The 24,094-nt window shown below is 38.1% G+C and overlaps 4 protein-coding genes across 7 annotated transcripts; 2 read left to right on the top strand and 2 right to left on the bottom strand.

Moving 5' to 3' along the window:
• Positions 1–44: 44 nt before the first annotated feature.
• LOC119983351 (BTB/POZ domain-containing protein At1g03010-like) lies at positions 45–4,815 on the bottom strand. Its single transcript, XM_038827027.1, has 4 exons — positions 4,466–4,815; positions 2,331–2,397; positions 943–2,139; positions 45–759 (listed from the first exon to the last, which is right to left on the bottom strand). The coding sequence occupies exons 1-4, from the start codon at positions 4,555–4,557 to the stop codon at positions 220–222; spliced, it is 1,896 nt and encodes a 631-aa protein (XP_038682955.1). The 5' UTR covers positions 4,558–4,815; the 3' UTR covers positions 45–219.
• A 2,095-nt stretch (positions 4,816–6,910) lies between these two features.
• Positions 6,911–11,945, bottom strand: LOC119984822 (zinc finger CCCH domain-containing protein 32). Of its 3 annotated transcripts, XM_038828942.1 has the most exons (7): positions 11,521–11,945; positions 11,217–11,359; positions 10,785–10,847; positions 10,541–10,660; positions 10,127–10,417; positions 9,751–10,047; positions 6,911–8,072 (listed from the first exon to the last, which is right to left on the bottom strand). In XM_038828942.1, the coding sequence occupies exons 1-7, from the start codon at positions 11,612–11,614 to the stop codon at positions 7,671–7,673; spliced, it is 1,410 nt and encodes a 469-aa protein (XP_038684870.1). In that variant the 5' UTR covers positions 11,615–11,945; the 3' UTR covers positions 6,911–7,670. The 3 variants fall into 3 exon arrangements, with proteins under 3 accessions (XP_038684870.1, XP_038684871.1, XP_038684872.1); XM_038828943.1 differs by lacking the exon at positions 11,217–11,359 and having other exon boundaries at positions 11,521–11,943; XM_038828944.1 differs by lacking the exon at positions 11,521–11,945 and having other exon boundaries at positions 11,176–11,359.
• Positions 11,946–13,418: 1,473 nt separating this feature from the next.
• On the top strand, positions 13,419–18,509 carry LOC119983640 (peptide chain release factor APG3, chloroplastic). Its single transcript, XM_038827330.1, has 15 exons — positions 13,419–13,662; positions 13,793–13,849; positions 14,049–14,129; positions 14,231–14,288; positions 14,392–14,495; positions 14,778–14,829; positions 14,948–14,997; positions 15,304–15,369; positions 15,450–15,614; positions 16,237–16,309; positions 16,444–16,576; positions 16,788–16,845; positions 17,505–17,552; positions 17,997–18,080; positions 18,178–18,509. Exons 1-15 carry the CDS (start codon positions 13,507–13,509, stop codon positions 18,247–18,249), a joined length of 1,257 nt encoding a protein of 418 aa, XP_038683258.1. The 5' UTR covers positions 13,419–13,506; the 3' UTR covers positions 18,250–18,509.
• Positions 18,510–18,838: 329 nt separating this feature from the next.
• LOC119983302 (transcription termination factor MTERF8, chloroplastic-like) lies at positions 18,839–20,507 on the top strand. 2 transcript variants are annotated; one of them, XM_038826964.1, is made up of 2 exons: positions 18,839–19,297; positions 19,607–20,507. In XM_038826964.1, exons 1-2 carry the CDS (start codon positions 18,989–18,991, stop codon positions 20,246–20,248), a joined length of 951 nt encoding a protein of 316 aa, XP_038682892.1. In that variant the 5' UTR covers positions 18,839–18,988; the 3' UTR covers positions 20,249–20,507. The 2 variants fall into 2 exon arrangements, with proteins under 2 accessions (XP_038682892.1, XP_038682891.1); XM_038826963.1 differs by having other exon boundaries at positions 18,840–20,507.
• Positions 20,508–24,094: the final 3,587 nt, after the last annotated feature.

The following is a 24,094-nucleotide window of genomic DNA, read 5'->3' as shown; positions in this document are numbered from 1 at the left end:
ACCCAACAATTTATCCATTTGTTAGTATTTCCATCAAAGACATGTTTTCCATCAAAAAAAACTCCAGAGATCTCGTCATTCCACACATAAAAACTTGGAATCAACACTGACTGACATCAATTAATTGGATACAATCACCCTATAATATGTGTGTATGTGTGTGTTTGTGTATATATACTATGCACTCATGTAATTACTTGTTCTCACACCTTTCTACAATCAAGAAACTGAGTGACGCCTTCGCTTCTGAAACAAGAATCGACTTTCTGAACCGGTCTTCCCCCCTATAGGCTTAAAACCATTGATCCGGAAAAGCGAATTGATTTTGCTCAATTTTCTGGTGAATGATTTGAACAGCTTGTTAGCAGGATGAGTCCTCATTAGCTCATGTTTCATCGACACATGGTCCTTCTCTAAGTCCGTCATTCTCATTCTCATTCTTGCAACTTCAAGCTTCAGCTCCCGGTTTTCCCTTCTCACTGATGCGTAGTTGTCTCTCGGTGAGATTGCTCCGCTCCCTGCACCACTGCCTGAACGTTGAGGGAATTGACTATTGATTGAGCCGAAGAAAAATTGGTTGTGTCCACCGTTCATTGCATTGCGAAGCCTAATCTGCTCAAAGTATAGAACTTCGACGGCCATTTGTACTGGTAGTCTTTCGTTCTGTGCTGCATGGCTGCAAGCTTCTTGAGACAATTTTTGACAATCGATTGCTTTGCACAGTCGGTATCGTTCAGAATCCTTGATGTTTGGATGAACCTGCGTAGAAGACTATTAGAGTAAATGATGTAAAACATAAACATTCACCATTCTTAAAAGCTTGAGCTTTTAGAAAAAGTGGTGTTATTCATGTTAAAGACTTAGACGAACGTCAAGATCCGGTTCTGTACTTAACAAACCTAAATGAATGCAAGAGATAATGAAATGAAGGGTGATGCTCACTTTGAGGAAGACATCAACTGCTTTGTACAAGCCATCGCTCACTATACGAGCATGGTCCGGAAGTAGTTCTGCAAGTGCTATGAACTTTGATGGTAGCAAGTTTGAGTCCAGCGCTACTTCTGCAAGATAATTGTCCAGTAACTTTGATACCTTGAGAATCGAACTCTGCTTTGGAGATCCTGGGCTATCAAAGTCATAAACCATTTCACTTTCATCCTTCATGTAATTATCTTCATCGTCATCCTCATCCAGGTTCAAGAATATGGAGAAAATCCTCAAGATTGACTCTGTGTCATACATGGCGTTGGGGTTGTTTTCATGTGCATTAGATGGGATTAGAATGTCTTCGAGAATCGCCTGATCCAACTGAAGACCAATCCGTCTCTCCAAATCCGATCTGCAAGATGGAGATACTGATGCTGCTATCGCGGTTTTTAGTAAACTTGAAAGAAAAGCCATTGGAACTGGACTTTTCCTTGATTGTGTTGGGAGTAAGCTCACTATTGCTTCCACAATGACCCTTTGTTGCTTCTGCAATTCCATGTCCAAAACACTCCCATTAGCCACTTGCGGATCCCCAACAACAAGACCTTGAAGACAATTGTGGGCATAATTGATCAGAATTTTACTAATCATATCCTGTTTTGGCCCCTTTGATTTCACCGCAGAGAGGACTCGTTGGAAGAAATCGAGACCCAGCATTGCGAGGGACTTCCCCCACCAATCTGAAGGTGTTTCTGGTTCCATAATAGGCAAAGTTTTTGCAGGAAAGTTATGGCCAACTCTCAATAAACCAGATGTGAGTTGCTCTTTGCATACATTGTTTGCAATTGCAGTGATAAGACTGTTAACTAGGTTGATCTCTTCTGATATAGGCAATAGGGTCTCACAATAGTGAAGAACAGATATTGAATTTGATATATTTGGGAGTACCGTCTCCTTCAAATATTCTTCCGCTCTCGCCTCCAAGTTTTTCTCTGCAAAATCCTCTGTCATTTCAAGAAAATGAGCTGCACAGCGTACCATAGCAACATTTGATAGCGTAATCTCGACGTGTATTCCATAGCAGAACTTTGCAGCAATCTCAAATGCCTCCGATCCACCAGGCACAGCTGCAAGACTTATTCGAGAAACTTTCGAGTCTTTCGATTCCAGAAAGAGTCTACGAAATCTTCCACTTCGAGAAACTAGAGGAAACTGCATAATTTTGCAACAAGAAGAAACAAAACTTCCATTGAATATCATATCTAGAAACCACTCATTTCTGAATACAACATCACAACTACAAAGTAAACTGCAAAGTCTAAATATTTTTTTCGAAAAGACGACAAAAGTCTAATCTGCTATATACGAATGTATATATGCATATCAGCAGAATTTTTGCTTACTTTGTGTAGTGCAAATTTTGATGCCCCAACTTCAATTGTAAGATCACTAGAAACGTCGGAAATCGGCCTGCAAAAAAGCAAGCAGATTAAAAGTTATTTCACAGACTTTAAATCCTGAAAGAAAAAGAAGCATAATCAAGCACATACATGTTTGTTGGTGACTTGACTTTAGGGACTATGCAGGAACTAATACTGTAATCCTGCAGTCCCATCTTTGAAACTATGATTTCTAAGGAGGCTAAGGCAGCAACAGTGATTGCAAACTCACAGACCACACAACTATCTAGTGATGATATGTAAGAATTCCTAGTATGCACAATTAGATCTATCTTGATTTTATGGATTTGAAATTGATGGCCCCAACAGGCACAAATGAAGGACTCGACAATTACACAATGATTTAGACTAATTAAGCAACAAGTGGATTGTATAAACCACGGAGCAATAGCGTAGTTGGTTATATCTTTGGGCTTAAGGCAGATGACACTAAAATCGGGAGTTCGAACCATGTGGGAGTATTTTCTTGGGGTTTTCATAGTTCCATGGGCCTCCCCACTTCCATGAAGGGGTTAGGAGCTTTATTTCTCCCGCATGGGCTTCAACCCAATCTTACTCGTCATCAGCGTGGTGTCGGGCACGGGCTGTTCTGGAGGCCCAAGGTTTATCTCCACGCAGCTGTTTGAAGGGCATGCTGGGTGGTTCCTTAGTCACCCAAAAAAACAAAAAGTAGATTGTATATCTGCCAACCGTAAAATTATGAAGCGATTCTGATTGAACTACTTGGGACTGGAAACATTAGCAATAAATGGGTCCCTTCTGGATTAGGAAGGTTTGGCAGACTCTAGAAATATAGTACAGACAGTTCTGTCCTAGTTTTACGACCAAAAGGCATAATTACTAATACAACAAATATGGTAGGAGAAGACACCAATGTTGGTTCCTATTGTTGATGGTGGCATGGTGCCCAGAAGAATAAACTTGTAAAACACCAGGTATTGTAGTCATGTGCAATTGTCGTTGGGGTGGAAAGTCTTCAAGGTCAAGACACAGACAGACTCAGAGATCTCTCTGTATGTATGGTGCTGTAAAAACCTTAAAACTGTTTTGGACCCTACTTTAGTGAGAGGCTGAGACCTTCGAATAAAAACTACTTAACATTTGTTAACATATATTGATAATTTCAGTTCCTAACCATCAACAAAGCGTTTTTTTGGAGGAAAACATCCCATAGTAACTTCGCAGTTAAGTATACTTCTGCGAGAGCACTATCGGGATGGACGATATCCTAGAAAGATAAAGCTGTGTGGAGTTACTATGGGATAGTGCTCTCGCAGAAGTATAATTAACTGCAGAATTACTACGGGATGTTTTCCTCCAAGAAAACGCGTTGTTAATGGTTAGGAATTAAAATTATGGCAAAAAGAGGTATCTTTATGTTTTACTACTAATTATAGCCTCAATTTTAGTTGTTCATTCTGAACATGAAAAGATACACAAACCATCAAGAATTAATTGGAGAAAAACTCTGCTTCCTGAGATTAGAAGGGTACTTAATAGAGTTTGTTCAATTGAACTACACTCTGTCAAGACTAGTAATCCCACTATGGATTGACATAATCAAATCGAGTGGTATACAAATAAAATTCAAGCACCTCTGACACCAACAAATACCAAACACGTTTTCTAAACTTAAGTACTAGGGAGACGGATGCAGGAGAATAAATCAGTGCGGGTCTGCGTTCAAAGCAGACAATATTTGTTGATGTGTTTGAAGAACCTCTTACACCAACAAACACCAAACACGTTTTCTTGACTTAAGTACTATGTGGACTTAATTACTAGGGAGATGTGCGGGTCTGCGTTCAAAGCAGACAATATTTGTTGACGTGTTTGAAGAACCTCTTACACCAACAAACACCAAACACGTTTTCTTGACTTAAGTACTATGTGGACTTAATTACTAGGGAGATGGACGCAAGAGAATAAATCCGTGCGGTCCATGTCCAAAGCAGACAATATTTGTTGATGTATTTGTACTTGGATTTCTATCACTTCACACAAAACTATGACTGCTAATCAAATTGATTTCCAGTAAAGAAGAGAACAAAAAAAACAGCAAAACTAAAGAAGATTACCATTCTGTGGCGTGCCGGATACTCGAACTCGGACGAAAAGGTCTCTTACCAGAAACACTTGGTTTCAGTTCTCCAATGGTAACAACGCCCATCTCTTCAAACACCACCCCCACACGATAAAGTCTCTGTCTTTCAAGAACCCCAATTGTTTTAACAACTCTCTGTCTAATCAGTTAAAAACCCAAAACCGGGTTTTTCTTTTCTTAATTTAGCTGCTAATGACATGTAGTGAAGGACCCATATGAGACTGACTCCATCAGTCTCTCTCTCTCTCTGTTTGTAAGAGAAAAATGCAGAGTGAATTGAATGTCACATGAACCCATGGAGGATTAAAGGGAGGGTGTGTGATAGACTTTTGGGGAGATTACTTTAATCGAGTGTTGGGGAGGGTTGGGTTCGTCCCGAACATCTCTCAACCCTTGTCTGTTTGAGGTGTTCGGGACCGTTGGGATAAAACCTCCCTATATTCCGGAATTTACTAAAATACCCCTTCTTATATTACCTGTTAGGTTCTTTAAATAGTATAATAAAGGGTATTTTTGGAATATAATACATAAAACTTTAATGAACACCTCCCAACACCCCTTCAAAACGAACAAAGGTTCTATTTAAAAATACCAACACCTCCCAACACCCCCCAACCCCTCCCAACCCAACACCTCTCAACCCAACCCCTTCCAACGCCCTAAACGGGCAGGCCCTAAAAGTCAAGTGTGTGCTTGCTCTTTTCGGTGAAAGGTAGGGAGAGATGTTCTGTTTTTTTTATTGGGTTTTTGCAGTGCCTTTGGGGGATGTCATTATGGCTAATGAAAGCCACCCACTTAAAAAAGATTAATCTTGAATTAATTAAGCATGTTATGTGTAAAGTTCTAATCTAATCCTATAAAGTGGAAAATTAATTAGGATTGATGAATGATGAGTTTGTATTTGATGTTATAATGAGAACCGTTAAAAGAATAGTATCAATCCCATGATCTCTTTAGTAGCTAACCACAATGTGGATATTACTAACTATCCCAAATTAGAGGGATTATGAGGGGAGGCGTGTTTATTTCATGAAAAGAAATGTTAGTTTCTGCATCCACAATTGGTTACGTTTTAGGGTAACAAGGACTTAACTTGAATCATTAGTGTAGAAGTTCTGCCACCATTAAGTATGGAGAGATATTGGCATGGTCTTTTATCAAAGGATGATCAACAAATTGGCGCACAAAGAAGTGAAGAACAACACCAAGAGTCCAAAGAATTGGGCTTTCCAGTTCACATTTGGGCCTAGAAGAGTTAATGGGCCGTGAGAAAAAATGTGGCTACTATCATCGGATCCTTTTCCTGTCTTTCCGCTAAAAGCCTCAAAACTATCATGAACGGTGGTCCACTCTCAAAGTGAACAAACATGACGCATTGAGGGTCAAATGAATGCAACTTTCTTTTTCGGCTTTGGCTTTACAGAAAGGTTTTCCAGTCTCAATGATGGCTTCCATGGTAAAAACTGTTGGTTTATTTTCCCTTTCACTTTGGTATTAGTGCTAGTGATTCGTTGCGGTGGCAACTATGTCCGAATATGGGCCTTGAGGAGACGACCCAAGTTTAAACTCATATCGGATATCTAAAAAGCAAGCTTATATTGTATCGTTCGAGAGATACCAACAAAAACCAAAGCTATGTCCGAGTTCACCGGAAATAAATCCTTTAGAAAACCAAAGATTCATGAAAAGGAACTACAGGGCTTGTTATCATTCAAAGAAATAGAGGAAGAAAAAGGACTGTTATCACAGCCGATCAAAATCCCCTAGACCCTCGTGCTCATATGTAAACAGCAACAGAGCAACTCCTTTCAGTCTTCAGGTTGCTTCGGAAGCAACCAATGATGAATATACTGTATAATCTCTTTCTCAGCTCAATATCAGAGCCTAAACATGAGCTCGATCTTGAGCTTTACATCGATCCCCCTTTTGTGTATCATCCCGCACCTCCACCTGCATAATTTAAACAAGCATACCGAGCCAAGCTCAGACTTGAGAAGTGTCTCACTAAAATGGCACCACGGGGCAGTCGGGCACTGTAAAAGGCATCAGCTCCAAGGCACAGTGAACAGTGACCACAGTGGTCCCAAGGATGTCTTTCCGACATCAAAAACCATCAAATCTCAAAGCAAAAGATGCGACTTCCAAGAATAATGGATCTCTTCCACCACACTTAGCTTTACAATGCATAAATTTCTTACATGCCATGTAAGGAATGACATTCATACAAGTATGGGATATCCTAATATGGAAGACAAAGGCACTTGCAGCCTAGGCCATAAAAAACCACCACAGCAATGAAGAAATAAAGTATTCTATAATAAGTTCCTTGATAAACAAAAAAACAATATGCAACACAACTGACATTCACATCCTAGAACCAGGTAACCATAGCATATGATATGAAGCAATACGGCAAAGATTTAACTCCACAGCAATCAAAGCATTCATAGTTTTTTTCCCTTATCAATCATTTAAGTACACAGCAATCTTGATCAATTACAGCAACAAACTCTAAATATAATCTTCATATGATGCAACTCAATGAAGTAAAGAGGAAATGGAGAGAATTTTTTACATTCAAAGGACTTCTTACTGTTTTACATAAATATGTTACCCCCTCAAAAACGGCAATCTCTTGCATTTCAAAATAAGGCTACAATGAGATGCCTTCCTGTAACCTTTAAACACTCTCAATTTCGCCCTGGAATCCAACAAATAAGCTTAGACATTACTAATTGGATCGGTCCTCATTTTAAGAGGACCAGAGGGAGATATGACAAGAGTAGAATAACACACGAGATTGGGAGGAAAAGGCATGAACGTACAATAACACGAGGAACTCTTAGCCTTTTCATTCCGACAATGATCAGAACATAAGCATAAACAAGACCCGGTGAAGGAGAGTTGTAGGCTGACCCAGTGTACTCACTTTCTGGGTGTTATTAATTGAAAAACGAGGGGGGAAGTTCATTTTCTTTTGCCATAGAGGCTTATTTAAGATAATATTAATAGCCACATACGATAAGCATAATAGATGGGTCCCTCCTAATTCGAGCTAAGCCACATGATAAACCTAGACCACATAAAATGACGCTGCACATTTGACCATAATTTACTAAGATCTACAAACCGAAGTGAAACCACATCCACAGCTAATGAAGGATGGGTTTTGGTTTACATCAACTTGAGTGACGGACCTCACTGCCTGGTCTTGTGGTTCTGCTACTGCTTAAAGGAACAGAACTCTGACCTGAAAGCTGCAAATCAGAAAGTGAAACAGACCCAGTCTGAGAGAACATCAAACCAACCGAGCTACTAGTCGTGTTTCCAGATGAAGAAATTCTGCTCAAATACATGTCCTTTTTCCCCCCCGAAATCAGCTCAGGTCGTAGATCAGAAGAAGAGGAAGCGGGAGCCAGAGTACCCAGCAGTGACCCAACAGGGTAGGGAGCAACTGGCATATCAGTGAGGGACGATGCTGATGGACTATATCTCATTGTTCCCATTGGATGATCAAATTTGCATGTAGCTCCAAATTTGCAGTGCCCGTTTTGCAAGTAGAAAGTACAGGGTTGTACTCCCTGTATTAACAAATATGATCCAATGTAAAAAGTTAATCAAAAGAATTCATGTGGCTACAAATAAATGTCACACTAAATCATAAAGAGAAGTTCACAATGGGTAAATGATAATAAGCTATTTAGGATAACAATGGATCTTCAAGATCTCCCAGTCACAGATATAGCCAGCACAATATTGAAATTATATACTCTTGGTGAGCCAAACATTGTCAACCCTGAGCGATTAGAATATATAGTTAGAGATAGTAAGTAAAGTCTAGTTATGGAATTGTTCATACCTAAACAACTGTTTAGCTGTGAGTAGCTCTCACTCATAAGTCAGGTTTTGTTCTCAAACAACAGAATAAATATAACAAAATTGAAAATCTGAAGAATTACACAAAATGTGACTTATCCAGCAATAATATTCTTAACTTCTAGGATGTCTGAGTTAGCTACGAACTTTGGGATGGTTTTAAATTCTTGAATAAAAGGAAAAGATAACAATCAAGACCCCCTCTTTTTCTGTACCTTTTGGAAAGAGCAATTGAACTAAAGCTATGACACAAATCACAAATTAAGCTGGCTTATTGATTCCTTTCAAAGTTGGCTTACTGATTGATCAAATTCTCATGCATGAATTACAAGAGAGATAACTTAAGCAAGTGCCCAACTATGGGTTAAACAATGTTTCAGAAACCATCACTGATGCAGGAAACCTAGCCATTAATTTTATTTTCTTTTTAAATTTGTTTATTAAGAGTCACGTATCCTTTTCAGAAGAGGATTCCCTTTGAATTACGTTTTGTCAAATAAAGGCAGGCCTTAAGCCTTAACCCATGAAGCATATGTGCTTCTAGGTTTTCAAATATTGCTAGGATTTCATTGTAACCTCTATTTAAAGGCTTGCTCTTGCCACAGTGATAAAGTTTAAGAGTGATTCTTGAGCAAGAATTCCTAAAAGAGAGATTCCTTACACACGCTCAGTGAGAGGCCATAAGAAAGAAAAGGGACAGAAAGTTAGTATCCTACCAAGACCTTCGAGATTTTCGAAGACACTCGTCCAAAGACAAAGCCGCGGGGCGAAAAGATTCTCGCTTGGCCTTGCGAAATATCTTTTTGTTACCATTCCAGTTGGACGATCAATTAATCCAATTTGAGGAAGAAACAAACTATTTCCATTTTTTTAGGGTTGTCGCTCTTTACTTCTTTAGGGGCTTGGAGCAGATGAAGCCTTCTTCCTTCACAGTCCGCTTTGGTTTGGCTCCCGATCTTGTGCTCACTTTTCTTGAAGGTGAGTTTATTCAACCTTGCCTGCCTCAGAGATTCAGGGAAAATTTCTTCAACTTAGAAGTTTAAGTTTATGTTCTTGTTTGATAAAGGTCTGGTTCAGCCTAAAAATCTAGAAATTGAGAACTTTTGTCTTAGTGTTCTCGATTTTCAGACTAATTTGGGGGTTAGGGTTTTTGGTTCGCTCAGTCCTAAACAAATTCTACATCAGTAGTTAAAAACTAAATCAATCACTATACTGCATTTTTTTGCAAATCTTCAAAGATTGAAAAGGATATGAGAGAAGAAGATTGTAGACCAGATGATATGTAGAGAGTTCAATAACTAAAGGGTCATGCAAGATGCATTTCAACTAGTAAAGCAAATGTATACATGTTGCAAGTCATGTATATCACGTAAATTTGCATACCGGACGCATAGGTAGACCAAGTGGACTGAGGAAGCAATCAGATCTTGGAGCAGCCCGATCACGTGGGTGATGATACCTACATGATGATCCAAATTTACAATCTCCAGTTCTCAGGTAATACTGGCATTCAGGTTCCCCAGGCCTCTCGGGAAACACCTGTTCCAAACGACTACTGCTTGAAGGGCCAGAAGAGGGTAAAGAAGGATAAGGGGCAGAAGATAGTTGAGTAACTCCATACAGAGAAGTTGCTCCTACACCAGGTTGTGCACCAGGAGAGAGAACAGGGCTTACAGGGGCCTGAAGAAAGTAGTTTTAAGAAGGTATTAAAATTCCGTATAATATAGGCAATATCCCAAAGAGAGCATTATCATCATACCGAGTATGGATTCCAACCCGGTATAGGAACAACTCCAGGGGGAAGTAGCATGGGACCATATGCACCTTGCACATATGAACCAGGCATCAGCGGTGGCCTCGCCACCCTCAAGCTTGTGGATGCACCTCCATATTGTTCAGGTATAGGAACTGAAGGAGACTGCACCGATGGATAAAACTGAGGTGCAGATGCTGGCATTGATCTGCCGGCTGGTTGAGGATGATGGAATTTACAAGTGATACCAAATTTGCATTGCCCTGTTTTCAAATAGTAGGAGCATTCATTCTCACCCTGTTAAAATTAAAGAGAAATGAACCAGTTGCACAATAAAATCATCAACATTCTATGAAAATACAAAATAAATGCAAGTACATATCCAGCAAGGGAGAGTAAGATGAGTCGGATGTTTCTAACCGGTCGTAATGGGTATCCATATGTATTAAGAGGAACATGGCTCATAGATCCACCTGCATGTTTTGGATGGTGGAACTTGCAGGACGCACCAAATTTACAGGTTCCAGTTTTTAAATAGAACTGCAGATTTGCACAGAAGTTTCATAATATAAAACTGAAATTCCAAGAGATGGTAGATATATGAAATTAGATAACTACTCTAGCAATAATCCAAGATGCATCAGAAGTCCATTTAAAGTTTTACCTGACATAACGGTTCCCCCACTCGTTCTGGGTACTCCCTAGTAGCTCTTACAGCAGCTTCAACCTACATGGTACCAAACCAAGGAAAAAATGAGAGAGCCAATTCTTACTCTCATTTAAGTTGCCTCTGGGAGAAAAAAAAACTAACATAAGCAAATGATTTAATCAAAGATTTTCAAAGCCTGAATTCCAGACAAACTCCTCTGCTAACTGAGACATGAGCCAATTGATTTGGCCTAGCCCAGAGAAGATGGGTATGTGCCATCTAACAATAGCTTACAACGCTGTTTTAGTATATATTCTACATTCTATATTTCAGTAATCAATAGTATCTAATGGACTAAATTCAGTGCTTTTATAAATGCAATACCCAGGCGGCTTAAATCAGAAACCTGATTATTCAATGAGGATATAACAAGAATGGAGGAACTACCGCAGCCCGGTTGCGAGGATGATTGTAACGGCACCTGCTACCATATCCACAGAACCCAGTTCGCATGTAGTACACACAGTCTGGCACGCCGGGCCGCTCAGGATAAGATTCATCGCCACTCAGTCCCAATCGCCACATTGATTCTATAGTCCAAGCAGACCAAAAACTATCAACAACTATCAAACCCTAAACAGAACACTATCAAAATTCAAAACCCTAATACTAAACAAAAAAAAAAACAGCATATTCCCGTACGGGCACCAAATGAGAGTGAAATCAAATAAAATTCGAATAAAGTAAGCACCTTCAAGCCCAGTTTCACCACCTGCAGGGCTCCATTCAAGTTGCTGACCCGGATGAGACCCATTCCTCGTCAGATTCCGACCGTACAAGTCCATCGCCAATGGCTTCCTTTGTGATTACTGTACACTATGAACAGGACCAAAAAAGAATCAGAAAGCGTCCTATGAGAGAATCTAAACTTCGAGAATGTTCTAGACGAATCGAACGAGCTCGATCGGTAGGAAACAAATATAAGAGTAAAAGACAAGAAGAGAGACGGAGATGGTTTCGCAGTAATGAAGCTCCTGCTCTCTCTCTCTCTCCCTCCCTCCCTCGCTAGGACTGACTGTACGGTGTTTGGCTTTTGGCCTCTTGTACGCTTTAGTTTTAGCTTTGTTTCGTGGCTCACGCACTTCGATTTTTCTCTGTCTTCGGCCTCTGCTCTTTTTTTTCTTTTTCTTTTTTGTTTTCCTTCTAAATGGGTTGTCCGTTTCTATACCCGCCAAAGAAGCCTCCCGCGGGGGTTAATTTTCGCGGAGATTTGTTTAAAAGCTAGGCTTTTTCCCTTAAACATGTAACCGACACTGGTCTTCCTTGAAATTACCCTAGTATCCTTCAGATCTCGGCATTGGACATCGAGGTGGCAAAAATTCAGTTCAGGGTCAGTTCTAGGTCGAACAACAATGAGTGTTTACGAAATATTTACACGTCCAAATCTTATCTCGGATTGGATTTCTGAAGTACCTAATTGACCAAACCTATATTGGTTTAAATCTAGACAACTAAATCTGATAATAACCTAATCTGAATTAGGGTCCGGACAAGTAAATCATACAAGATTTATGTGTTTTGACTCTAACCATGTTTTAAATTTGACAAAAATTTTACTTTTAGACCCAGATTTCGAACATCTAGATCGGATAAAATTTTGTCTCCACTAATTGGATTGGACAAAAGTGAGGAAGTGTTGTCTACCATGTAGGATAGTTTAGTCATTTGGTATTGGTGAATCTTTGTTGACTAGGCTAAAGGGTCAAGTCAAAAGGCTATACTGTTGGGTTTTCTTTAAAAAAGCACTCAAATCTTGGCACTAAAATATGGAATGTTCCAATAAAAATGAAAAACCTCCCAATCACATTTCGATGAAATGATGATTATGAGTCAGACTCAATAAAATTTGATCAATCCTTTTTTACATGTTTCGATGATCCAACCGAGTTTATATGATACAATAGTTGGTTGTTTGTCGGAATTAGAGTTTGTCATGCCTAATGAAAATGGTGTCGTTTTATCACTTTTATGGATACAAGCAATGTAAGTTGTGGGCTCCGGTAGTCAAATTTCGACAATAAGATATAGAATGTTCCAATAAAAATGGGAAACCTTCCAATCCCATTCGATGAAATGATGACTATGAGTCAGACTCAATAAAATTTGATCTACCCTTTTTACAAATTCCAATGATGCAATGGAGTTTAGATGATACATTAGTTGATTGTCTGTCGGAACTAGGGTTTGTCATGTCTAATGGAAATGGTGTCGTGTTATGGTTGCAAGCAATGTAAGTTGCGGGCTCCGTTAGTCAAATAATGGTTATTGGATTGAGGGACCTGTAATAATGCTAAAACAGAGTGTAGGCCGTGTTATTAAAATATTTTAAATTAGGGGGCTTACTTGGAAATAGACTAAATCATAGGAGGTGTCCATTTCTTTTAGCTTAAAAAGTAAAAACAATCTTAAATTCGAATGGGCCTATAAAACCATGTCCAATGTCCAACTGAGGGGTTGTTTGGGCCGGTATAAAGATCCACCACATTGGGCTTTTTAATTTTTGGGCTTAGCAAACCCTAAACCGGCTTTCAGAAAATGGAATATCTGGTTCCGACTTCAGAGTACGCTAATCTGCGTTCCAAACAGACCCTTATCAGCTCCAAGGTATTTCTTCACCATTGACATACCAAAAATCAATTATCCTGTGTCACTCGCAAAACCCGCTATATCTACTGCCATGAACAGCTTAATTTCGAGCTTACCAGCTCGAATATCATTTACTGGTACGAAACAATGTCAGCTACGACACTGTTCTTGTGATCCGTTTAGAAGCAACTCTGTGTTTTTCAGACCTTCAACAACACACAAGACTTCCCGAATCATTTGTATGGCGGTGAGTACAATTTCTCTTTGAACTAACTCCTTTTGGCTTGCGAGAAAGTTGGGTGATAGTAAATACTGAATCTTCATGTTATATTTCGAAGTTTGTTGGATATTATTATGTTTTGGTTGATGGATTGCAGGAGCCCTATTTGATAGCAAAACTGGAGTCCGCTGTGAAGACTTGGAACGAATTTTCGGTGCGTCTGATTTTATTGGTGTTAGATTTTTATTTGTGGTTATTTTTAGTGACTGGTGTTACTGCAATTGTGTTGAGAATGAGAGGTGTTGATGCTTCTTTTTAAATAAAAAACTCAAGAACTTGTTTTCCGCACTTGTGTTATTCGGGTTTTCGATGCAGTTTATTGCACAATATTTCAATTTACATGTTAACTGCAGGTCAAGCTGGCTGATCCAGATGTTGTCTCAAACCCCAGTGAATATCAAAAGATAGCACAGTCTGTGGCAGAGCTTGATGAGGTGTTCTTGTTCATCCTGCTACTCATTGTTCATGTTGTTTGTGGAAAATTGGAAATTTTTCTATGGGAAATTTTCACCTGCTTTTGTTTATGGATGGATAGGTTGTTTCGATCTTCCGGAGATTCAAAGATTGTGAGAAGCAGTTAGAAGAGACCAAGGGTTTGTTGTTGCATCTTGTACTGAGTTGAACATTTTCAAAGAAGAAAGAGCTGAAAATTTAAATTAATTTAGTATTTCTTCTGCCTCAAAATTATGATAACAGCTTTGGCAAAAGAGGACGGCAATGACGAAGATATGGCTGAAATGATTGCATATGAAGTTGGCTCTTTATCCAATGAACTGAAACAGCTTGAGGAGAAACTGAAGGTTTTATTTCATATCTGCTGTGTCTACATAATAACTGTATTAATATTCATATGTTGTAATGTTGATTTCTTAATTGTGCACATCATTTCTTATGAATTTAAGATATTATCCTTTCTTCATTCCAATTAATATACAGTATAATTCAATATGAATTTGGTCTCCTTGTCACTATTTGCTTGTTTTCTGAGACTATTGATTCTCCTGCTCTTTTTGCCTCTCGTTTCATGTCTTAGTTCACAACCTGATATTGGAGATTTTATGTTATTGCGAACATTTAAATAGGTGCTTCTGCTTCCGAGTGATCCTCTTGATGCAAGAAATATAATGCTTGAAGGTAAATACTCTTTGCCCAAATAGATTGTAAAATTATTCTAGTGATTGTTTCTCTTCATTTATGGTTAATAATTTCTTCAGTTTTGTCAATGAATTCCTTGATCTTTCCCCCTTTGCAGTACGGGCTGGTACTGGTGGGGACGAGGCTGGGCTATGGGCCGGTGATCTTGTAGGTACATGTTTTTTGTTCCTTCTCCTATAAATGGATGAAGCATATAAGCACCACCCCTTTCTCCTATCAATGGGAAATCCTTTGTATGTTCAATAAACAGTTTTGTATTCATTGTTAGTTTAGGATGTGTAAACTGTCATAATTGCATGAATTCTGGTTCAGTAAGCATTCATATTTGCCTTTTCACGTTGCTTTGGTAAAATTTTATATTGGTGAAGAAATTTCTCCATTGGAACTGGAAATTATCTTTTGAATAAACCATTATGCCCCCTCCCTCTCCTCCCCTCCCCCCAAATTTTGTAGGTTCGTATGTATCAGAAGTACAGTGAGCAAAATTCGTGGAAATTCTCCCCGCTTTCATGCTCTGAGGTATGTCTAACATTACAACAGAAATGGTTGTATTGTTTCCTTTACTTCTTTGACTAGGAGAATATTTTCCTTTTCTTAAGGCTGAAAAAGGAGGATTCAAAACCTACGTGATGGAGATTAAAGGAAATCGTGTATACAGCAAATTAAAATACGAGTCTGGTGTTCACCGGGTTCAACGAGTCCCTCAAACAGAAACTCAAGGTCGAGTGCACACTTCAACTGCAACTGTAGCCATCATGCCTGAGGTAAATTAAATTTCACGTTTACTATGAATTCCTGGATGATCCCAGGGTCTCGATGAATAGCTGCAAATGCTTTCAAATATTTGTGAGAACAAAATTTGGCCCTTACATGTCTTGGCTTTGATTAAAGAGGTTCGTCATCTCGAAGCCATGATATCTTTTACATGCTTTTTTCAAATATGGAAGGTTATATATGTTAAGAACAGCATGAGATGGGAGAACTCTTGTGGTCTAGTGATGATGCCATTTAAACTTGTCTCTTACTCTCCGTAGCATTGCGGTAGTGTTGGCCTGAACCCAGACGTTAAAGCCTCTGGCTGAGGGACCTGGATTCGAGTCTCTGTAGTAGAAAAGTTCTGGCAAGTGGCAACTTGTCTGATGCTTCGGGTGAGGGCTGCTCCAACTGCCCAAGGTTTATTACATGCTAAGCACAGGGTTCCATTTTCTAAGGAAGAAAAAGAACTTGTTTCTTACTTGAGTAGTGAATCACCTAGCCAATGCAAAAAATGGCCTTCCTTTGTAATTGTCCTGTCATCACTGGCTGCCTCAGTTGTACATTGATTTTTCCCTTAGAGCACTGCTTATTTGTTTAGTGTTTCTTTGTACTATGTGATTCTGCGTATAGGCTGATGAAGTTGAGGTGGAAATTGACCCCAAAGAAATTGAACTTACTACAGCAAGGTCTGGGGGCGCTGGAGGTACAAACTAAGATGTAGCATTCATATTTTAATCAAATACCAGTTCAGAAGCTTACTTTTTTACGTCCACTCCTGAACAGAAAGAAGGAGGTGATATTCTGCTTAGTAATTTCTTACCCACGCGTATCTTGCAGGGCAGAATGTCAACAAGGTGGAGACAGCTATTGATCTGTTCCACAAACCAACAGGAATACGCATCTTCTGTACTGAAGAAAGGACTCAACATCAGAACAAGAATCGTGCTTTTCAGCTCTTGCGAGCAAAGCTGTAAGCATTAACTTCCTGCGTTTCATTTGTAAATGTTGATTAACATTTGGAATTTTCCTTGCATAATTTACAGTTTCTTTATTTAGTTGCCTATCAATGAGATATTTTTTCTGCCCTTTTTTTTCCCTCATTTTCTCAGATAATCTGCTCAGTCTGCGTGCTTTCTTTCATATTTGTTCAACAATTATGATGACTCATAACCCTGTTGCAGGTATGAGATAAAATTAAGGGAACAGCAAGAAAAAATCAGAAACGAAAGGAAATCTCAGGTACTTCTCCTTTAGAAGAATTACTAAGATGCATGTGTGTTTGCCTCCTTAAGGAAGCAAACTAGGGCTGTGCAAACCTACAGATTTTTATAGTTATACATTGAAATGTTTGGCTGGAAATTTTTGTTTTGTTATGCGTGGCGCATTATTTACTCATAGAATGCTTGCAAATGTTTGAATATTCTTCTATACTAGAAATTGAGAACAAGTGCTCTAGCTATTCCATCTTACATTGTTAATTTTAAGGGATTATCATCTACTTTTTTTTAAGAGTACTTGCTAAATGTCTACTTCATCTGAACACTATTTACGACTTGCATGAAGAATGTATATTTCTTTTGGATACCTGGTATCATGATGGTCAAGTGTCTGTAACTTCCTTCTGATAACATGGTGACATGCCCTTCATAAAATAACACCAAACTTTGTTACCACATGAATCTGATGAACCTTTTTCAATTCCAGTTTCTTTCCCTTTCATTCAGTAGGATTTTAATCTAAGAGTATATCTATCTTGATCTCCTTTTGATGTTAATTAGTTGGACTAATGCGATCTGAAGACGTTCCCAATTTTCTTTTTGTATGATCATATTCATATCAGTAAAGGATTATTAAAAAAATCTCATATCTAATGTTCCTAGTATAATTGTTAAATGCAGGTTGGTACTGGTGCTCGTGCTGAAAAGATTCGAACATACAATTACAAGGTACATTGACAATTTAGTTGGCTATTATTAGTATTTCGCATATGATGGTTGGTTCAGTGGCTACAATTTTATAAGGACGGACTCTTACCCTCATAAAGCCCAATAATTCCGTTAATTGATCAACTTCGACCATTTAGAAAATGTTAAAATGGCTGAGATAGAGCGACCTTCTTTGTTAAAGAGTCTAAAGGGAAACAAGTCTTTATACATCAGTAAGGTTGTAGTAATCAGTTGCTATTTTTTGGCTACGGTTTACTTAAATAATAGGTAGCAAATAACTTAAATTGATTGTTTACAATATTGTAAAGAAGACCACTTGGCTTGATAAACAGTACAGCAGTACCATGGTCCGAGAGATGTGAATGTGATTGAGTTCTTTGTTTTGAACAGCCGTTCAGTTGGAAATCAGTGATAATGCTTATATTACTTCTTTTCTTATAACAGGACAATAGGGTCACTGACCATCGCTTAAAGATGAACTTTGAGCTCACATCATTTCTTGGTGGCGACATCGAGACTTCTGTTCAGGTACAGAATCTCAGTTTTCTCAGCCCTTTTGTCTTCTTGTTTTTGGGTTTGTTTTGCTGAAACACCCCATCTCACGAAACTGTCTATAACTTGGCAGGCTTGTGCTGCCATGGAACAGAAGGAACTCCTGGAGGAACTCGCCGACTCTATTGGAGCACCAGTTGGCTGAATAGAAACACAATACTCTGGAGCAAATGAGGAAACAAAATTTTGTATTCATGTCTTATGCTTTCTAATGCAGTGACTGCTACCTACCCTATTCAGTCTGAGTTGGAGGCGATGTTTATGGTTTTGTTGAAGGATGAAAATAGTTGGGTGGATGGTGTCATTTAAACTTTGTACAAAACATATTAGATTTTAGGTTAAATGAAGAGTTAAAACATGTGTATTTTTTTATTTTATTTTTAACTGTGGAATCACTCAACTCTACATGTCCTTCACACAACTGAGTGGACGTAAGTTTCAAGCTATCTCTAACAGTTCGCATGACGTTGGCGACATGTAGACAGAAGCTCGTGTTGGTCGAACTCTAAATTTTAGCAACACGTCGAATCAATCATCTTTCCTAAACACAAAGGTGTAACCAATTTTGTCTTAGCGAGATAACCAACTTTGTTATTGCTTAGTGATCTACAACTGCGTGTTAATGGAAAGATTACTTTCGTTAAAAAAAAAGATTTCTTTCTTCAAAAAAATTTCACCTGTGGATCTATCATCTGTTTAAATTTCAATTTAGAGAGATTCCGACGCTTAAAAAGTTAAAAGAAAAAAAAATTTCCGCTCAGACGGGTCACTGTCCCACCACCCTAACCTCATCTAATCCAGAACTCATAAATTCCACAGCAGCAGTCGTTCCCCTGCGAGAGATTTGGCATTAGAATTTTAACGGCTCGTTCAATCCGTACTCCATGATCGTCTACCCGATTCGACATGGAAGTTATCCAGAACTTTCCAGCTTTCAGACTGCAGTGCTCAGCGATTTCTTGTCTTCTGCCTTCCGAAAAGCACTACCTCTTCGACTTCAGGAGATTTATAATAGAAGATCTGAAACCCGAAGCCTATTTGTCTCTGTTAAGAACCAATCAACTGAAAACGTCGTCAAGTCCAAAGCTTCAACCAAGAAGCAGCCTCGGCTGGAGGAAGATTCTTCCACGGTCACCTACCTCATAAACTCATGTGGGTTGTCCCCAGAATCTGCAATCTTGGCGTCTCAGAAGGTACAATTTCAAAACCTGGTGAAACCTGAATCTGTTCTAGCCCTTTTGAGTGATTTCGGATTCTCCAAAACCCAAATCTCTAGTATTGTCAGGAAACGCCCGCTCTTACTTTTAGCTGATCCAGTGAATACCCTTTTGCCTAAACTCGAGTTCCTGAGATCTATAGGCATTTCAAAATCTGATCTTGCGAGAACCCTTTCTGCGGATGCAACCCTTTTGACAAGAAGCCTAGAGAATCAGATTATACCCTCTTATAATTTCCTCAAGAGTGTGCTTTTAACTGATGAAAGGATTGTTTCTTCTATGAAGCGAACTACTTGGATCTTTTTGGAGGATCCTTCCAAGAATTTGGTACCTAACATCACGAGACTGAGTGAATTGGGTGTGCCCCAGTCGTGCATTATTCTGTTGCTTACTCATTTCCCTGAGGCTGTGATGCAAAAGCATGAGCAATTCAGTAAAATTGTGGATGAGGTTAAGGAAATGGGGTTTGATGTAAAGAAAACTACATTTGTATTGGCAGTCCATGCTCTTTCCGGGAAAGGAAATAAGTCTACATGGGAACGGTGTTATGAGGTTTACAAGAGGTGGGGTTGGTCTCACGATATGATTCTAGAGGCTTTTAGGAAGCACCCACATTGTATGATGTTATCAGAGGGAAAAATCATGAAAGGAATGGATTTCTTGGTGAACAAGATGGGGTACCCTTCGCAAGTGATTGCGCAATTCCCTATGGGATTGTTTTTCAGTTTGGAGAGGAGAATCATCCCAAGATGTAGAGTTATTCAGGTTTTATCGTCTAAAAGACTGATAAAGGATGGTTTGAGTTTGGCTAGTTTTTTGGTTCCTGTGGAGAAATGTTTTCTGGAGAGGTTTGTGAACAAGTATTATGCAGAAATACCTCAATTGCTGAGTGTATATGAAGGAAAGCTGAATCCCGAGGATGTGTAGTTTGAAAACTTATGGGATGCATGAAACTAAAACAAGTTTTACTTGATTGTTGTCATTGTTTTATTATTGGAATGGAAGCTGTTTATTATTACAATAACTGATATTTGCTTCTGTTTCATTGTTTCCTGCTTGAAGCTTTTATTTCTTTTGCCTCTTGGCATGTGTAATGGTGATTTTGGAACACAGGTTTCTACGTTGATGCTTCTCTCTTAATGGACCATTTCATGCTTGTATTGATCAGCAAAATATTCTTTGTTCATTATTTTTGTTTTCCTTCTGTTACTTGTCTTTTTCTTTTATTTGATTGAACGTAAACATTGATCTGGAAAGTGTTTCCTCTTACTCAAAATGTCGAGGAGAGTTTAAACTAACATTTGTTCATCTGAGCAAGGTAAGAAGTGCATAACTTTCAGGATGCAGATCAAGGATGTTGTATTCCACCAATATATGGATCATTCATTTTAGCGATGTTTGATGCTAAGTTGTTTGAGATTCCAGTTGAATTTTTTTTTCCTTCTCAAAATCTTAAAAAACTAGATTAAACCCTCTTGCTGGATCTGCTCTTCTTATTATTCAGTTTCTCTTTGTCTTTAAATTTGTGTGGTATGCTTGGAAGAACGCTTCAACGAAACTTGCATTTCTGTTGATAACATATTAGCCTTTCAGGTAGGTTTGCCAGCAGTACCGACAAAATCACAACTGATCGCCACTACACTCATCTTCAGGATGATGGAGTTTACTGACAAAAAGTTGCAGGTGGCTGCCTCAAGTTATGTCAATGGCAGCCGCTGTTTTGCAAATTCATTGATAACATATATAATGTCGATTTTAATGGATTGAGTCGGGCTTGTTACAGTCAGGTGAGAACTTTTCTAGGTCATCTGGGTTTTGTATGTGGATTGGCTTTGTATCATGTGAGGAGCTCTTCTTGAACCCGATAGTGAATTGCAGGGTTCCTTCTGTTTCCAATAGAGTGGACTTTGAAACTGTGTTTTGGTTTTGCACCAGTGATTTGTTTACAGGAAGACATAAAAATTATAAAGAAAATGTATCTGACAACTGTTATACAGTGTCTAAAGTGAACAGATGGATCGGCTTTTGAGCTTTCAGAAGAGCATCGAGACCCAGAAGCAGCTGTAGGTGAAAAGGCTCCAATGAGCAAATTGACCACTTTAGAGCTTTTTTTACATCAAATTTTACAGGGCATTTGATTCATAATTGAACAAGTGTGAGTGTCAGTTGAGCATGAAATGAGTAAGAGCTGAGCATGACGATGATTGTGAGGTGAGCATGATCATGTTTCTGTCATCTTTCAGAAGAAACTATAGACCACCTCTTCCTTCAGTGCACAGGGGCTAGTGCAATATGGTATCAAGTTATGAACTGGTGGGGTTCGACTTGGTGCTCTCCTGCAACAATGTGCCAGTTATTTGAAGAATGGCCATCTTTTGCTAATGGCAACAATAATCTAAGGGTCTGGTTTATGATCCTAGCTCTGGAAATTGCAATGAATCATGAGTTTACTGTAGGAAGGACTCTCTCATAATAGAATCTGCAGACTCCCTCAATTCAATCTCCTGGTTGCAAAAGAGATCTCCCTCTCCTTGGAAGCTTGATCAAGATATCAATGCCATCACTAATCTGGTTGAGGCTTCTGCTCGTGTAGACTTTATCCATTCATGGAGAGAGAAGCAAATGGGGTAGCTGATTTTCTGGCAACTGATGGTTGCAGAACTAACCAAACAATGGAATGAGTGATTCTCACCTTCATAATGCTGATAAAATGTATTCTAACGATAAACAAGTGATAATTTTTTTTTTTTTTGTGAGAAGGTATAATTAATGTTACTAATATTGTATTGATATTAATTTAATGATTTTAAGTGACAATTAATTATCACTTTAATATTAAGATTTTCTTTGTTCATAAATTCAGATCTTCATTATTTATTATATAATTAATTAATTATCATACTCAGAGAAAGGGGAATATCCAAATATCCAGAATCTAGTTGACGTCTTATTTCCCCATGAAGTGAAATTACTTCAAATCAACCATCCAAACTCGGTTGGTACCCATAAAGAGAAGGACAATATGGTAAAAGTGAATGGAATTTTGGGGTCAACTTCCACGTGTCCACAAGTTTTTCCTTTTTTTGGGTTTCGAATTATCCACAAAAATAAGGAAAAAGAGAAGGAAAAAAAAAGAAAAGAAAAAGAATGCCGTGTATTTAACGTGCTGGATTCTGCCAACTGGCATGCAATCCCTTTGTTTCGGAACTACTTGCTCCTCCCACGCGCTCTTGCAGCTCGTTTCAAACACTTAACCTCCATTTTTTTTTACCTTAAAAATGTGAAATTTGGTAAAATTTTGCATTAAATAGGATATGAAATTTATTGATTTCCTAAACTATGAAATAATAATAATAATATATGATATTAGCTATGATCAATAATATGTAAATTTATTGGTTTATGATTACTATGATCCCGTAGCTAGTGCTATGATTAATGGAGGAATTATATGGGAGTTTTCTATCGCAAAAGATTTGTATAAGATGTCGACACTAAATTCATTCCTATTTGTCACTGACAAGACATATGTAAGATGAGATATGTTGGTGTATTTGTTTGCGGATGATATAGTTCCGTGAATGAGATAATATTAAGAGTTAAATCAAAACTCGATATGTTGAGGTGAACATTGGAGTATAAAGGATTTAAATTTAGTAGGATTAAAACATAATATATGAAATGTAATTTTAAAAAGAGCAGACAAAGGAATGAAAAAACAATTGAATTAAACGGAAGAAATGTAACAAAAAATAAGATTTTAAAATATCTCGCCTCAATTTTTTAGGATAACAGAGACATTAACGAAGATGTAACTAATAGGATCAAAAATTGGTGGATGAAAGGAGGAGTGCATCTGAGGTTTTTTACGATTGAAAGATTCGTTTAAGGTTGAAAAACAAAATTTCTAGGTCAACTATACAACTAGCGATTATGTATGGTCATGAGTACTAATATATAAAGAGACAACATATTCAAAAAATACATATAGCCGAAATGATAATGTTCCATTAGATGTGTGGTCACACAGACAAAGATAGGATAAAAAAAATATGTATTCTACATTGTATTATGCTTTAATAATTTTAACTCATGTTCATAGGTTTGGTAAAGTTTTACGTTGGTTGCCAACACATTGTAACCCTCCTCATTTATTTGAGCTTGGGATCGGCTACAAGTGCAAGCAGAATTAACTAATCTACTTAATCAAATTATTAAGACATGTATGATGCTCGATGAATTGAGGAGAATCACTATAGTAACTATATACAATAACAAAATTGATATCCAAATTTGCAACAATGATAGGAGCATCAAGCATATGAGCCACATATTGAAACTTTGAGAGACGTAGGAATAACACCAATTGAAGATAAGTTACGAGAAAATTGTTTAAAATGGTATAAGTATCTACAACATAGAGATAATGGTTGTGGTGAGAAGAATCGAGATAATTAGTATAGGAAACAGTAGGAAGCGAAGAGAAATATCTAAAAAAATTGCTTGAAGTAATATAAAAAAATTATATAAACTCAATAAGAGTTGATAAAATATGATCCTAGATAGAAATGAATGACGGAAACGAATATACGTAATGGGACCAAATTTAGTAAGAGTACAAACTAGAGGGGCCAAATTACAAATCTCTAAAATTTGTCTGAGCAGGTAAAACGTAGAAGTGTAAAAAAAACATACAATACATACATAGTTACATACAGTTGCTTCAAAGAGAGAATATTTTATAAAGTAATTACGAAAAATAAATTAAAATAA

The sequence above is a fragment of the Tripterygium wilfordii genome, chromosome 18, assembly GCF_013401445.1.
Source record: "Tripterygium wilfordii isolate XIE 37 chromosome 18, ASM1340144v1, whole genome shotgun sequence".
NCBI lineage: Eukaryota > Viridiplantae > Streptophyta > Magnoliopsida > Celastrales > Celastraceae > Tripterygium > Tripterygium wilfordii.
Note: the sequence above shows the minus strand (reverse complement) of the source record. Positions and strands in the feature narration are given on the sequence as shown.

Coding starts and splice junctions, on each gene's coding strand:
- LOC119983302 (XM_038826963.1), top strand. CDS start 18,989: ATGATCGTCTACCCGATTCGACATGGAAGTTATCCAGAACTTTCCAGC.
- LOC119984822 (XM_038828942.1), bottom strand. CDS start 11,614: ATGGACTTGTACGGTCGGAATCTGACGAGGAATGGGTCTCATCCGGGT. Junction 10,848..11,216: donor ATCCTCGCAACCGGGCTGCG/GTAGTTCCTCCA, acceptor GGTACCATGTAG/GTTGAAGCTGCTGTAAGAGC. Junction 10,661..10,784: donor TGGGGGAACCGTTATGTCAG/GTAAAACTTTAA, acceptor GCAAATCTGCAG/TTCTATTTAAAAACTGGAAC.
- LOC119983351 (XM_038827027.1), bottom strand. CDS start 4,557: ATGGGCGTTGTTACCATTGGAGAACTGAAACCAAGTGTTTCTGGTAAG. Junction 2,398..4,465: donor ATCCGGCACGCCACAGAATG/GTAATCTTCTTT, acceptor GCTTTTTTGCAG/GCCGATTTCCGACGTTTCTA. Junction 760..942: donor CAGTTGATGTCTTCCTCAAA/GTGAGCATCACC, acceptor TCTTCTACGCAG/GTTCATCCAAACATCAAGGA.
- LOC119983640 (XM_038827330.1), top strand. CDS start 13,507: ATGAACAGCTTAATTTCGAGCTTACCAGCTCGAATATCATTTACTGGT. Junction 14,130..14,230: donor CTGTGGCAGAGCTTGATGAG/GTGTTCTTGTTC, acceptor ATGGATGGATAG/GTTGTTTCGATCTTCCGGAG. Junction 14,830..14,947: donor AAGAAATATAATGCTTGAAG/GTAAATACTCTT, acceptor CCCCCTTTGCAG/TACGGGCTGGTACTGGTGGG.